General features: G+C 38.4%; 1 protein-coding gene across 2 annotated transcripts in view; it reads right to left on the bottom strand.

The window, feature by feature from the left end:
- The window catches only part of SNX24 (sorting nexin 24), a 140,575-nt gene that overhangs the window by 54,891 nt on the left and 70,720 nt on the right, over positions 1-14,964 (bottom strand). For both annotated transcript variants that reach the window (XM_012788557.3, XM_012788558.3), the window contains exon 2: positions 6,690-6,773. In XM_012788557.3, coding sequence (XP_012644011.1) covers positions 6,690-6,773 — 84 coding nt within the window. The remainder of the gene's footprint in view (positions 1-6,689; positions 6,774-14,964) is intronic.

Genomic DNA, 14,964 nt, shown 5'->3' with positions numbered 1-14,964 from the left:
GACTGCCGGCTTTAGAGAAGTGTCATGTGACCAAAGGGCCACATGGCTAGGACCTGAGAGCAGCCCCTGGCCTCCAGTTGGCAAGAAAACAGGGACCTCAGTCCTGCAACTGCAAGCCCCCGAATTCTGCCTGGGTGGGTATGAAGAGGAACCCGAGTCTCAGAACATCACAGCGTTGGCAGACACCGCGATTTCAGCCAGGTGAGACCCTGAGCAGAAAACCAGTAAGCCTGTGCCCAGACTCCTGCCCCACAGAAACTGTGAGGTAATAAATGTGTTGTTTTTAGCTGCTACATTTGTGGTAATTTGCTAGGCTACAGTAGACAACTAACACAAGGGCAAGGGTCTGAAACACCCAGCTCCAACAGGCAGGAGGAGAAACGGGGCACTCAGTGAGGAGGGGGTGGAAAATAACTTCCGTCAGGAAAGTGTTTCAAGAAGGTGGGCATGATCAGGTGCCAGGTGAGGACAGGAAGTCGATAACGTGGGTGCAAAGAGAAGGGAAGCAGCCACATGGAGGCTCTTCTATCAAGGAATTCTACTGAATTCCTTGGAATTCAGGAGGAGTGCAATGGGATGAACATGGAAGGGAAGCACGAGGCCAAAGGTGGGCTTTATTTTGTTAAATAAGAGTTACTGTAGCAGGCTCATTTATCAAGGAGACTCAGTCAGTATTGAGGGGGAAACTGACAATGCAAGAGAGAGGAGGAGGATGGAGTACATACACATCTCATCTCTGCACCATTGGAGGTATTTCTCAATGGGAACAAGGCCAAAGAGCTAAGTTATTCTGTGGTAATAAGCTTATTAAGTTTTGATTTAAACATAACCTAACTTAGTTTAAAATTATTGAATCACAACATATATTTCAGAATAGAAAATCAACTCCATTATCTTTCTTCTGAAAACAAAAATCTTGGAGATATAGCACTGAAAACGTTTTTCCTTTTTATTTATGTGAGGAGTACCAAGGAAGCGGATCATCATAGCGGGTAGGGTCTGTGACAGCATTTGTAGGTGAGTAATGAATTGCTTTAGATGAGAGACAAACCCCAGACAATATGTTTCCAGTAAGGCTCAGCTGCTTGCAAGATAAATACTCCTCTGCCACTTCTTCCGATGATTAACTGTCCTGGCCACGCTGTGTCCAGGCAAACGGCCTTCCTGATCCCCGCAGATAAGTACCAGATTCCAGGATACCACGAACACAATCCCTTTTTCCTGGTGTGACCACTCCCTTTCCTTTCCATACTGCTTGGGGAATTTACACAGAACTTAGCTCGTACAGACCTGCCATCACATACACTGGTTATGGCAGCCATCTTCCACAGAAAGGATCAGAAATACTATTCTCAAGCACATGAATAAAAAGAATGAAAAAGAAAAACAAAGGTTAAAGAAGTAGGGAACATTTGGGGGTAAAATCTAATCTTTCCCCCCACCTGTCACCCCGATTTCCTCAGGGTCCCCGTTAGAGACACTGCACAGGGTGCCGCACGATTGATTTGACACCACATGGCAGTTTTTGGGTTCTTCTGAAATGTGTGCCTCTCGGAACTAAATATAAGAGAATGAAGCCCAGTGTAGGCAATAACAAAAGAGAAGACGGTTAATTTAAACCTGAACCAGCACCACCATTGCCTGAAAGCTTTGTGGATAAAAGGGTGGGCTGTGATTGACACAAAACAGCTGGGCAGGCACGTAAAATAAGATATGCTCGCAGCCTGCAATGCACGGAAGGTTTTTCTGCCCAGTCGTGTGAGTTTGGGCCCAGGACGGTAAAGCTCCTTTCAAGCACCAGCATTTACAATGGCGAGTCACTCAGCCGTGGCAGGGCGTGGACCGGGCGGTCAGAGCGCAGGGGAAGCACTCACAAGCCTGAAGGCTCGCCCTGTCACCAGAGCCTGTGCCTGAGCTGTCACCAAGGGAGGATGGGGTGTGTTTTGTTTCAGTGTGGTGGTGGTAGTGTCTTTCTCAGCTAGCGCTAGCAGAGTAGGAGCTACAGAGAAATCAGGGCAAGCATAACCTGGGGTCACACTTCACAGTGAATGTAACCCCACAACAGAAACTCTCCTTCCCAGCCAAATGTTCCTCCGGCAATTCACAAATACGCACGATGTTCTCCAAATATCCCATTTGCCAAACACTTATTTAATGCCTGATAGGCATTAAATAATGCCGAATAGTGTGGAAGATACAAGAGATAAGACATGGTCCCTACTTTAAAAAAAGGCTCTTCTAATTAGACAACATTTAGGGATAACTAAATTGCAATTATCTTTTAATTGTTAGAAACTTCATTGTTTCTAATGTTCAAGTATAGATCTCTATTCTAAATGAAACAGGAGTCCAAGAACAAAAAGATTAGGGAATAAAGGGAGCTAACGCAGAAGAAAGACAACTTGAAGCAAATGTCCTGGTTTGGTTTGAACAGATGAGTGCACATGGGGAGGGACATTCAGCATGGCAAAGGCAGATGGGTAGTGATTTCACAGCATGTGATGGGGTAAGGGGCGAGACTGGCTCGGCTGTCACTGAAGATTTCTTAGGAGTAGATATAAGGTTGGCCAGTAAAGGGGTTAGTAGTAGATAGAATAACGGTTCCTTCAAAGATGTCCAAGTCCCAATCCCCTGAATCTATATTCGCTTACCTGGGAAAGGAGCCTTGCAGATGTGATTAAATTAAGGGTCTTGAGATGGGAGGATTATCCTGGATGGGCCCAGTGTCACCCCAGGGGGAGGACATGTGACAACAGGAGATGTTAGGATGGAAGCAGAGGGTGGAGCGAGGTGATAGCTGCCTTTGAAGGTGGAAGAGGGCCGAGAGTCTCGGAATGCGGGCAGCCTCTGGAACCCGGACAAGGGCAGGGGACAGATCCTCGAGTCCCCCCACGGAACGTAGCCCCACTGACCAAGTTCGAGGAAGATACTGAATGCGTGTTGTTTGAAGCCACTAGGTTTTTGGTGATTTGTTACAGCAGCAATAGGAAACTAATACAGGGTTTAAGGTTATTGGCCTTGAGAGTCAATGTCTGTGATGTGGTAGATAACAAAGACCTATTTCAGTGTATTTGTGTGAAGACGAAAATGGTGCTTTAGGAAAACCTGTCTGCAACAGAGAACAGATAAGAAGATAGGGATCCGAAATGGTTAAAGCACCACTAACATAAAGTGGTAAGATTAGACTGGGATGGTAGGAGCAGAAAATGAAAAGTGGTGCATATTATAGACATTTGAAAGAATAAATCAACAGGACTTAGTGACATTCTGGATAACGCAGGGTAACAGAAAGGTAGAAGGACCTTCCAGGTTTAAAACCTTGAGATGCATGGTTCTAAACCTGAGGCTTCAGTGCGTGTGATGGAACAGGGTGGCAAGGGGCATGTATAAGTGATGCCTTTAAAAACACAACCACACAATAGGAACTCCCAGACTTCAACAGCAATTAAGAGCATCTGGGCTCCATCACAAAGATTCTGACTCAGTATGTCTGAGTGGTGTCCAGGAATCTGCCCTTAGGTGATCCGATGTTCAACTTTGAAAAAGACCAATCCAGGAAAACTAAAAGAAAATGGAATCAAATACTCATCATAGCTCTGAAAGAAATGACTAATTTTAGATAAAATCTGAAAGGGTAAAAATTGACATATTAGGCAATATAAAAATTTAAAACTTTTATACATTAACATAAATACCATAACCAAAATAAAAAGGCCTTTGGTAAAAAATACTTTCAGCAAATGGCTAATATTTCATTAACCGGCCACACAAACTAATAAGTAAAAACAACCAAGACCACAGCAGATAAAGGAGAAAGCACATAAATAGATGATTCAAAAAAGAGGGACTACAACTCCTAAAGAAACTTAAGAAATACCAATTAAAACAAGGTAAGGCAGGGTGTGGCGGCTCACGCCTATAATCCCAACACTTTGGGAGGCTCAGGCAGGAGGATAGCTTGAGGCCAGGAGTTCCAGACCAACCTGGGCAACATAGTGAGACCACATCTCTATGTAAATAAAAAATAAAAAAATTAGCCAGGAACAGTGATGTGTACCTACAATCTCAGCTATCTGGGAGGCTGAGGCAGGAGGATCACTTGAGCCCAGAGTTCAAGGTTGCAGTGAGCTATGATCATGCCACTGCACCCTAGCCCAAGTGACAGAGCAAGACCCTGTATTAAAACAACAATAAGGCAACATGCATGTTTGCTAAATAAACAAGTATAATTTGTTTCATAAACAAATTATAGGGGAAACACAGTTGAACATTTCAAGAAAATTAAATGATAATGGATTTAACTGCACTTAAAGGGAAAATGTTTTATGTTAAAATATAACATTCAAAGCATGTCACAAAATTCAAATATGGAAATTGAAGATACCAAATTTGCAATGAAGGATAAAGTTGCAGAATGGGGCAGCAACAATCAGTAAAGCCTGTGTATTCTGATTAAAGTTTTACCTGTTTTAGTCTTTCTTAGCAGACAATTTTACAGTCATGATCACCAATTTTTGTTCATTTTTAAACTCTTACCGTTACTTGTATTTAATTTCATTTAACTGCCTTTTAGAGTTACTGCCTTTTTTGTCAACTCTACTACAATCACAATGGGCAAGTGAAAAAGACTTCAAGCAGCTGCTACTCCCTCTGTAATCCATAAGATTAGATCGCGTATCCCAAGAAAACTCAGCCCCACAAAGCTATTTTTATCTCTATGATCATGGAAGGATGTCTCTAACATTTTAACAAGGCTGCTAAGAATATGCAAAATTGAGAGATTTGGGAGAATTTCTGCTTTATTAACTCTGGTAAGCCTCATTATTTAAGACTAGCTAACATTATTAATACAACTGTAGAAATTGAGAGAAGAGCGAGTCCCGGAAGATCTAGAAGTTTTTTTCTGACCATGAATATCTAGGAACCGCCTATGATCCCTGGGGCAAGGGCCCTCTTCTGCAGGAGGAAATAAATCGTATTAGGGAGAGCAGGCTGAGGGGGCCCCCACTCGCGAAGCCTGGGCAGCCCGGGCGGGCCTAATTGGCAGTCACCCAGCTGTGCCTCGCATGGAGTTGGTCCCCGAGTACCTGCAGAGGACAGCTGAGCTGTGTGGGGTCATGGCGTGCTGGGTGCTGACCCGGGAAGTTGGGACGCGCCCTGCATGTGACAGGCTGTCTAGGCCAGCAGAGGCCGGGCCAGGATGGGTTCTGGCTTTAATCTCAGTCGCAGGGACTTACTTCATCAGGCCCACGGCAGAGAACTCTCTAGAATCCGTTTCCTCCAAAAACACACAGACAAAAACAGAATTCCACGAGAAGGAAGTGAGAGCCAGATTCTGGGTTTGCTTCTCTTGGAAACCCCCAGGGTTGGTGCTTTTGTAAAGTCTGCTGGCAACACCTGGTCTAAACTGTATTCACCTGTACTGTTTCTTGTGGACGTAACCTGGATTTAACAAAATGCCAATTGGAGAACTGAAGTGAATTAGCCCGTGCCCTCCTGACGCAACAGTGTAGAGATAACTTGGAGCCCCCTTTAAAAGAAAGCAGAGGGAAATAGTCTTGATAATCTCTCAATAATGTCCTGTTAAAATTCATACTCAATTCTCTATTCTCTTGACTAAAAGAAAGTGAGACAGCTTAATTTTTAAAAATGCTAAAAAAATTTTAATACAGAGCTAGCACACTATCACATCATTTATGTACTGACATTTCCCAGAAAATTTAAGAAGTTTTTAATGAAATTGAAATAGACACTTTCTTAACATACTTAATATCTAACCATCTAACTTCTTACCTAACAAAGTGAAGAAACTGAATTGTCATATACTGTGTGTATATATATTTCATGTACATGTGTATCTATATGAATATGTACATATATAATTCAATATATATATGAAAGAAAAATAGTAAAATTATACTGGCTTATACATGGTGATTTCCTGGGCAATTTCATGAGGCATTTCTAGTTATTAAGATAATTTTGGGATTCTAATAATTTATCACCTGCAAAAAATTAAATTTGGGTAGAAAATAAAAATTATTCATTCATTTATTCTTTACTGATCATTTCTCCCCAAAACTCAGCTATTCCTTTTGCATTTGTTTCTTTTCTCTAAGACTTTAAATGAAGTGGATCAGGAATTGAAACATCAGTTTTGTAAAGTGGCCCTTTACAATTCAAAACAAGGCTATGAGCCTCTTTACATGTGTTCCTAGTCACTGAGTACACATGTACATATATATGATCTTTTCCAGGTACGTGTAAGTATAAGATGAGTTTAATAAATTTTTTCCTGCAAAATGGTCATTTGCTGTTTTTTTTCCTTTTTGTAAAGAACATTAAGTGTATTTCATAGACAAAATAGGGCCTGGGTCTTATTCTTTCTGAACCTATAACATCCAACGTAGCATACTGCAAACAGCTAGCATCCTCAGATTTTTATATGCAAATCTTAATTTTTTTTTGATATTCACTTTACAAATGAGGAGTAGACAATCTTAAAAGAAAACCCACCTACTCAAAAAGCACACCTTTAAGGGACTGAATAATTTACTTTAAAAGGAAATTTACTTCATGATAAAAGAAACTGTATATATACAAGAAATATTAACACTTAGAACCACAGAACAGTCTTAATGTTATACCATCTGCCATATAGAGAAAAGGAAAGAAAAAAAAAAGCTTACCTTTTTGTGCAAAGCATGAAATTCGCTGTACCTTTTTTCAACAAAATGTTTTCTTCCATTCATTAGCACTTCTATCTTAAACACCTAGAGGAAAAAATTAAAAAGATTAATTTTACTAGTTCAAAACCTTCAATTGTCTGATCTGGTAAGTTTGTGACCATGATATATTTCATCCCTTTAATTACAGTAGCTGATTCCCCCAAAACCTGGAAGGCTCAGGAGACCCTGGCCCAACAGCACTGATTAATGAGCACTCGAACCAAACGCTCACTAACAAACTACAGTATTCTCTAAAAATGTGTCTCAAAACAAGGGAAACTTGAATCCATTAAAACACTACTTAATATGTTAACCAGAAAATATTTTTTTGCTTAAAAGGATTTCACCAAATAAATGTGATGGTGTTGAAATAAAAGTGATATGCAACAGCACTGCTCTGGTAAAAATCTCAGGCTCACAGCGCTCCATTATGGGCAATTTCAGGAAGGTAGTACTATGTCATCTATAAAACAATCATGCAAACAGTAGTGCATTTTAGGTTAATTTCTTCCTAACCTGCATATTCATCTCTAGTCTCAGCTGGGCTTATTCTGGTGTTTGCAAAACAGGGAAAAATGTAGTAAAGGCTCATTTTCCCTGCATGATACGAATGACAGCTTGTGCTCCTACCTCCAGAAGGTTGAAAGGCCAGACGAAAAGGCTCTCTGGGTGCACTAATTAGTAGGCACTAACATGACATTTTCTTGATTTTTGGGTCAGTAGGTCAAGACTGGGAACAAGGGATGAGAAATATTGTGAAATGCTCATGAAAATACAATGTTAAGGTCGGGTAGGGAGGGTTGGTTGGCAGGAACTAAAGAGAAGGTGCTCTGTCATTTCAAGAGTTTGTATTGGACCTTTGTTTTGCTAAGTGAACAGTTTGTAAACACCAAGATGAAGGAATATTGTTCAGTTACTCAATAAACCTAATTTTCTATTTCAATTGCTCTTCTGGAAAAAAACAAAAACAAAACTAAGCTACAGTGAGGTCACATAACACTAAAGAGTGCTTAAACTATGCTTACTTTAAACCTAAAAATAAGAACTACTTAAATTTAGCATATGAGATACAAAGTCACATACTTTCATTATGAAAATAGATCCTTATGTTTATATTTCTGCCTTATATGTAAATATGACTGTTTTAGAAAGCCAGGAATTATGTCATCAAACATAAAATCTGTTTGCATTTTTGTGCTTCTCTGAATCAGAAACAAAATCTTCTGTTGCATGGCTCAGTTTAAGAAACTTGCTTTTATTAAGTGGTAAATTTTTACTAACATTTGTCTGTTCAAGAAATTCCCATAAATAAGTTTCTTTGTTAAATTAGTAAAAATACTTTCTTCTAAAAACACATGCATATGTTTCAAACTCTCCAGTATATATACACTATTTTTTTAAAAAAATTCTGTTTACTAATTCAACAAAGAAAATTATTCTTCAAAGACCCTGCCAGAAATAGAATCAGGAAAATACTCCAAGAACACAAACACAGTTTTAACTTGGGGGCTTGTTTAATAGGCTACAGAGCCCCCTTTTTAGTGTCTCATCCCAGACTGAAATCAGGACAATGTGGTAGACATGAAAGTAGTTTCCACCTGCTGAGCTGTATGAAATGAACAAAATTATGTTCTGGCTCTAGTTACTTAAGGCTTCATTACAAAAACCACCACCTTAATCAGCATGTTTGGCACAGAATCTATAGAACAGGGAGAAGTCTCAGTAAGGCTCAACCTACTGCGTCACCCCTCGAAGTGCCCTCTCTTGAAGGCCAGGGATAAGGCATGTCACACAGAGTCCGCTTCACGCAACATCATCCCGTCTACTATCAGATGGCTCCATTACCAAGTTGCACAGATACTTTCCACACGCAAGTGAGGGGCACGCGGGGAGGGGAAGGTGGAGGCGCACACGCATACACACACACAGGAAAGTCTGTGATAAACTTTAATTCTAATATTTATGTCACTGTTGAAAAAGTACACGATATACCCGGTACCGTCATGACTTTTTTCTTCTAAATTTTGAGAAAACATCTTAAAAAGGAAGTTGGTTAATTAGGATTTTCATGACAAAGTGAAGCAAGGAATGGAGTCAATTTAATAAATCCTATTTCCTGACTACCATACCAGACCTTTTTTTTTTTTTTTTTTAAGTTTTTCTGAGTTTCGTACATATGTTGTCCCTGCTGCCTGGAAAACCCTTTTCTTGCTTTTCTCTCTTTGCAAACTAGTCATTGTCTGCCTGGCATCACAGGACAGCGTGAAGCACTCAGCACTCTATCTGGCAGGCATGTGCTTGTTTATTCAGCAGATATCACGGAGGGCCTAGGATATGCGCAGGAGTTGTTCCAGGCTCAGGGATTCAGCAGTGAACACGACAGAGGAGAGCCCAGCCTTCCAGGTGCTTGCACCCTATCCAGCGAGGCAGGCTGACTCCAAAAACATGAGCAAATATCATGATTTCAGGAATCATCAGTCCTTTAACGAGCAATATTGCAGTGTGAAGAGACGGCGCTTGACGAAGGTGCCGTGCAGAGAGCGGGTCAGATGGGGCCTCCCTGAGTGGGGCGGGAGGGGAGCTGGGCCTGGGGGGACACAGGAAAAAGGCTACCCAAGCGTTCAGCACGGCTGCCTCTGGAACTTCAGACTGGTAGGGGGTGAACAAGGATTATTTTTACTCCTATTTCTTTAAAAAAAAAAAAACTTTTTAAAAGTTAAAAGCCTAAGGCACTTATGGCCCAGATGGAGCAACAGGGAGCAGATTTACCTTCTCACTTGAAACAACTGACAAGATAAATAACTGCACAAAATAACATGGGAAAAATGGTTCTCAAGACATTAGGCCTGACACGATGGCTCACGCCTGTAATCCTAGCACTCTGAGAGGCCGAGGCAGGAACACTGCTTGAGGTTAGGAGTTTGAGACCAGCCTGAGCAAGAGTGAGACTTCCATCTCTACTAAAAATAGAAAAAATTAGCCAGGTGTGGTGGTGGCACGCACCTGTAGTTCCAGCTACTCAGGAGACTACGAGGGGAGAACTGATTGAGCCCAGGAGTTTGAGGTTGCTGTGAGCTAGGCTGATGCCATGGCACTCTGGCCCAGGCAACAGAGTGAGACTTTGTCTCAAAAAAAAAAAAAAAAATACTGTAAGTAACCAAGCTTATGAGAATGATTCAATGCACATAAAGTTATGTTTTTAAATTAACAGAAATGTGTTCTATGTAAAGTATGATGTATAAAATAAAAATGTACAATTTTAAACCCAGTTAAAATTTTAATCATTATTTTAAAAGTATTCTTCCCAGTCAAATGATAACAATAATGGCAAGATAACAAAAAAGACTTTCATAGCACTTATTATATGCAGGCACTGTTTCAACCTCTCGCTCATAGTTATGACTCACTTATTTCTCACAAGAAACCTGTAAGATGGGTACTATTATCCCCATTTTGCAAGTAAGGAACCCAAGATTAAGGAAATGGAGCGATTATGTAATTTGACTATGGTAGCGCTGCATTTGGAATCCATCAATTTGGCTCAGAATCTGTCTTCTTGACCACTGCACAGTACTGACCCCCAGTGAACAGACCCCCTTAAATACAGTCCTATTCATTGGGAAACTAAACACTTGGAAGTGAGAGAAACTCAGAAACATCTTGGAGTGATGACGATTATCTTCTATCCATTCTCCTCCCAAGCTTCTGCCCTTTGGAAGGGGCTTTGCAGGAACACAGAACTTGGAAGTAGGGGAGGCATGAGGTCTTTGCCCCAACTACTTCAAGCCTGTGGGCTCCCCCACTTCCCCGAGAAAGGTAAGAGGGACACTGAAGAACCAGACATCGGCCTATATAAAAAGCACACAACTCAGCAGGGCAGAGGCTGTTCTTCTATCTTCCCTCTTCCTGGCAGGGTCTGCGTCCACCCGGTCCCCTGAATCCCCTACATTGTGGTTCCAAATCTTAGCTTGTGTGGTTTTTACTGTAAAAATAATATGCAGTTATGAAAAAAATTCAAAAAAGACAAAAGAGTATAAACTGAAAAGTTTAAGTCTCTTATATAAGAGGCATGTGTAGGTCCTTGCCAACTCAAGAAGTATCTTAAATATCCTCTCAAAAATTGTCTATACACATATAACTCTGTATGTACAAATGTATATTAAAGTTACTTAATTTTCTTACACAACCGGAGACATACCATACCGTTCCACCACTTTATTTTTTCATTTAATACATCTTGAACATCTTATTGGTATATTGTGACATACTGTATCTCATTCTTTAATGGCTACGTAGAATTCCTATGTATGGTATATTGCACATGATATGCTTATGTATGATATTATTGTATCATAATTTATCTAATTAGGATTTTAAGGTGGACGTTAAGTCACTTATAGCATTATTTATTTATTTTTATTTCAGAATATTACAGGAGTACACACATTTTAGTTACATAGTTTACTTTTGTACAGTTTGAGTCAAAGTTGTTCATGTACCCTTCACCCAATTAGTGTGCACTGTACTCGTCAGGTGTGGAAGTGCCCATCCCCTTCTTCGCCCTTCCCACCTACTTGATTTCCCTTGAGTTTTACTTCCATATGTGCACATAAGTGTTGACCAATTAGTTCGAATTTAGTATTGAGTACGTGTGGTGTTTGCGGTACACTGAATATTCTTCCGATACCTCAGTAAGAAGAATGATCTCCAGTTTCATCCAGGTTGTTACAAAAGATACTAAATCACCATTTTTTTTATAGCTGAGTAGTGCTCCACAGTATACATACACCACATTTTATTAATCCAGCTATGTATTAATGGGCACTTGGGTTGTTTCCACATCTTTGCAATTGTGAATTGTGCCTGCTATAAACATTCGACTGCAAGGTTCTTTTTTATAAAATGTCTTTTTTTCCTTTGGATAAATACCTACTAGTGGGATTGGTGAACCAAACTGTAGGTCTACTTTTAGACCATTGAGATATCTTCATACTACTTTCCATAGAGGTTGTACTAGTTTACAGTCCCACCAATAGCGTATAAGTGTTCAGTTCTTTCTGCATCTTTGCCAGCATCTGTTGTTTTGGGACTTTTTTGATAAAAGCCATTCTCACTGCAGTTAGTTGATATCTCACAGTAATTTTGATTTGCGTTTCCTTGATGATTAGAGACAGGAGCATATTTTCATGTATTTGTTGGATCAGAACAGAGAATCCAGACATAAATCCATCCTCATATTGCCATCTGATCTTTGACAAAGCAGACAAAAATATACACCGGAATAAAGAATCCCTATTCAATAAATGGTGCTGGGAAAACTGGATAGACACATGTAGAAGGCTGAAACAGGATCTGTACCTCTCACTACTCACAAAAATTAATTCACGATGAATAACAGACTTAAACCGAAGGCATGAAACTATAAAAATCATAGAAGAAAATGTTGGGAAAACTCTTATAGATATCAGCCTAGGCAAATAATTTATGAAGAAGACCTCAAAGGCAATCACAGCAACAACAAAAATAAATAAATGGGACATAATCAAATTAAAAAGCTTCTGTTCAGCCCAAAACACAATCAATAGAGCAAACAGACAACCTACACAATAGGAGAAAATATTTCCATGCTATATATCCGATAAAGGGCTGATAACCAGAATCTACAAAGAACTCCAGCAAATCACCAAGAGAAAATAAAACAACTCCATTAAAAAGTGGGTAAAACATATTAAAATATAAATATAATTACATAAATATAAAAAGAGAATATCCTTGTACCTGTGCATGTACATATATACACATAGGATAAATTACTAAAAATTTTGCCAGATTTCCCCTGCCCTTTAATGTATTAAATTACACTGTCACCACTAGAATATGGAATGTCCAGCCCATCCTGATCAACACTGGCCAGTAGTTGCTTTGGCCATTCTGGTGAGTGAAATGAGACTTAATTGGGTATATTTTCATAAGTATGCAAACTTATGTTGGCATAAGTTTCTATTCCAACTATCTCACATAAAATTACACAGAAGCCCAACCTACCTGTTATGCTTTCTACTCCTAGAGGTATAAAATAAGGGAAGCTGCATTTAATTAAATAAATGTATTAAGGCTTCCATTTAAGTTTGCTTAACAAAACACAAATGATTTTGTTCCTCTGACTAAATTTTTGCCACAGTTCTAGAAACATTAAGTTAATAGAATTTAAAAAGAAAAACAAATGTCATTACTTTAAAGGGAAGATTCTGCTTCCTCGGTGTGGTTTTTATTAAATGTCAGAGCCAGTTTTTTTCCTTTGTGATAATATCTCTGAAATTATACCAGAAGTCAATGATAAAATATTTCAAAATGTGGGTTTATACCTGATTTTTCAGGAATATACTTAATAAATAAAATAAACTTCAGCTAAGGAAGAGCTTAACCCATATATTCCAGGTTAAAATGTTTCCCTCTTCCAGACGCTTATATCTTACAATATTATTCACTTCTAATCAAAGCAGCAAAAAAAAAAAAAAAAAAAGTTTTCCTTATAACAGATTAAAAGTGTCTAATAAGTAACTCAAGTGTCTGCCAAATACAGATGGGGATTCTATATACAAATAAAGTATTAAGCTCCACTGTTCCACACTAGCTTATGTCATATATTGTTAAATTAGGAATCTGAGATATATTAATACATGAAGGACTACTATCTGCTAAGAATATGACTTTTCATATATATATTAGAACAAGATGCACCAAATATTAACTCCAGGCTTGAAATAAACTTATTCCCCTTCTTGAGTAGAAATAAGCAAAAAAGATAAAATAAAATAAAGAAGGTTGTTATTCTGTTATGAAAAGTTACATCTCTAAAAGAGCCATTTATGGTTTCCCTGTTATGAACCAGATTCTCAATACATATGTTGTGTATGTATTCACAATACATACAGTTTTTATGAGGGGATGTGAATAAGAAACTCTCTAATTGTAAAGAATTAGTATGATGTTTGATTACTAAGTATATTTACAGTTAAAAAAATTGGTGTAAAAATTTGATTGTTTCCTACTCTGAGCCTTAAATCACATTTTCTCGATTCTAAGAAACAAACTAGGAACAAAATGGTGGGTGGGGAACCTAAAATGGCAGCTTTGCAGCCTTAAAAGCATTCAAATTAGAATAAGAAGCCAGGGGCTCAAGAAGAATGCCTTCATGAAGAAAATAAATATGATGAATATCAATTATAATTTATAAGATTTTAGTGATAGTGTCAAAGCATTTGCCTTTCTCTATCAAGAAAAAAAAGGTACTTAAAATTTTCAAGAAAACAAAACAAAACTATAAATAACGTAAAGGTTCAAATATAAAGCAAACTCTACCAAGATTTGGTACAGTTTCTAGAATAATAAGAATGCCCATTGTCATAATTCTTGAAATATTTTCTAATGAGCCTTCAGATTTAATAATTTATAAGGGAACATTTCCTTCTCTCCAGTTCTAAACACATTTCTTGATTATATAGTGAAAATATAAATAAATATATATACATATACACATACATATATTATTGGAAATGTTAATTATGGTCAATTTTTAGATTCAACCTATATATCACAGAAGACAATTATTTTTACAGAACATATTTTAAATATTTTAAAAACCCGTCAGTATCAAAAAACATGGAGCACCGAGCAGAAGATATGAGATGAACTAGGGAGGGAATGGGTGAGTGGGGTGCACTTTTCTCATCTTAATAACTGGCAGTCAAAGGATACTGCTAAAAGTTGATGGGTGAAGAAAGAGGTTCAAGTTGCAAAGCAACCAACAGAAAAAATTATAATGTTAATATTTTTAAAAAACTGATGAAATTAAAATAAAAAACAAAGTGAAAATTGAGTGTGGAGGGAAGGTGAATGCATGGGGAGGTGAGCTAAATTCACCTTTCAAAGTGGAGGGACAATGGAGATATTCGAAGATTCAGACATTAAATGGAAATATAGATATATTATTTATAGTCATTGTGCTTTAAACAAACCAGCAACATTTCAACTAACTTCCGGTTCTGGGGGGTTCTAGACACACCTTATTTTTTTCCTTTTACATGTTTATGTAGTGTTGCAATTTTTCCACACAAATATATTACTTTCAGACCTCCTAATAATAATGTAATCCTTGTAAAATGCTTCAAATCTTTCTGATTATAAATAAAAGATTCCTTGAGTTTACTGCTATTTATTGGGTTACAGGATTACA

Source organism: Microcebus murinus, chromosome 11 (genome assembly GCF_040939455.1).
Source record: "Microcebus murinus isolate Inina chromosome 11, M.murinus_Inina_mat1.0, whole genome shotgun sequence".
NCBI lineage: Eukaryota > Metazoa > Chordata > Mammalia > Primates > Cheirogaleidae > Microcebus > Microcebus murinus.
This window is presented reverse-complemented; position numbering and strand designations above follow the sequence as displayed.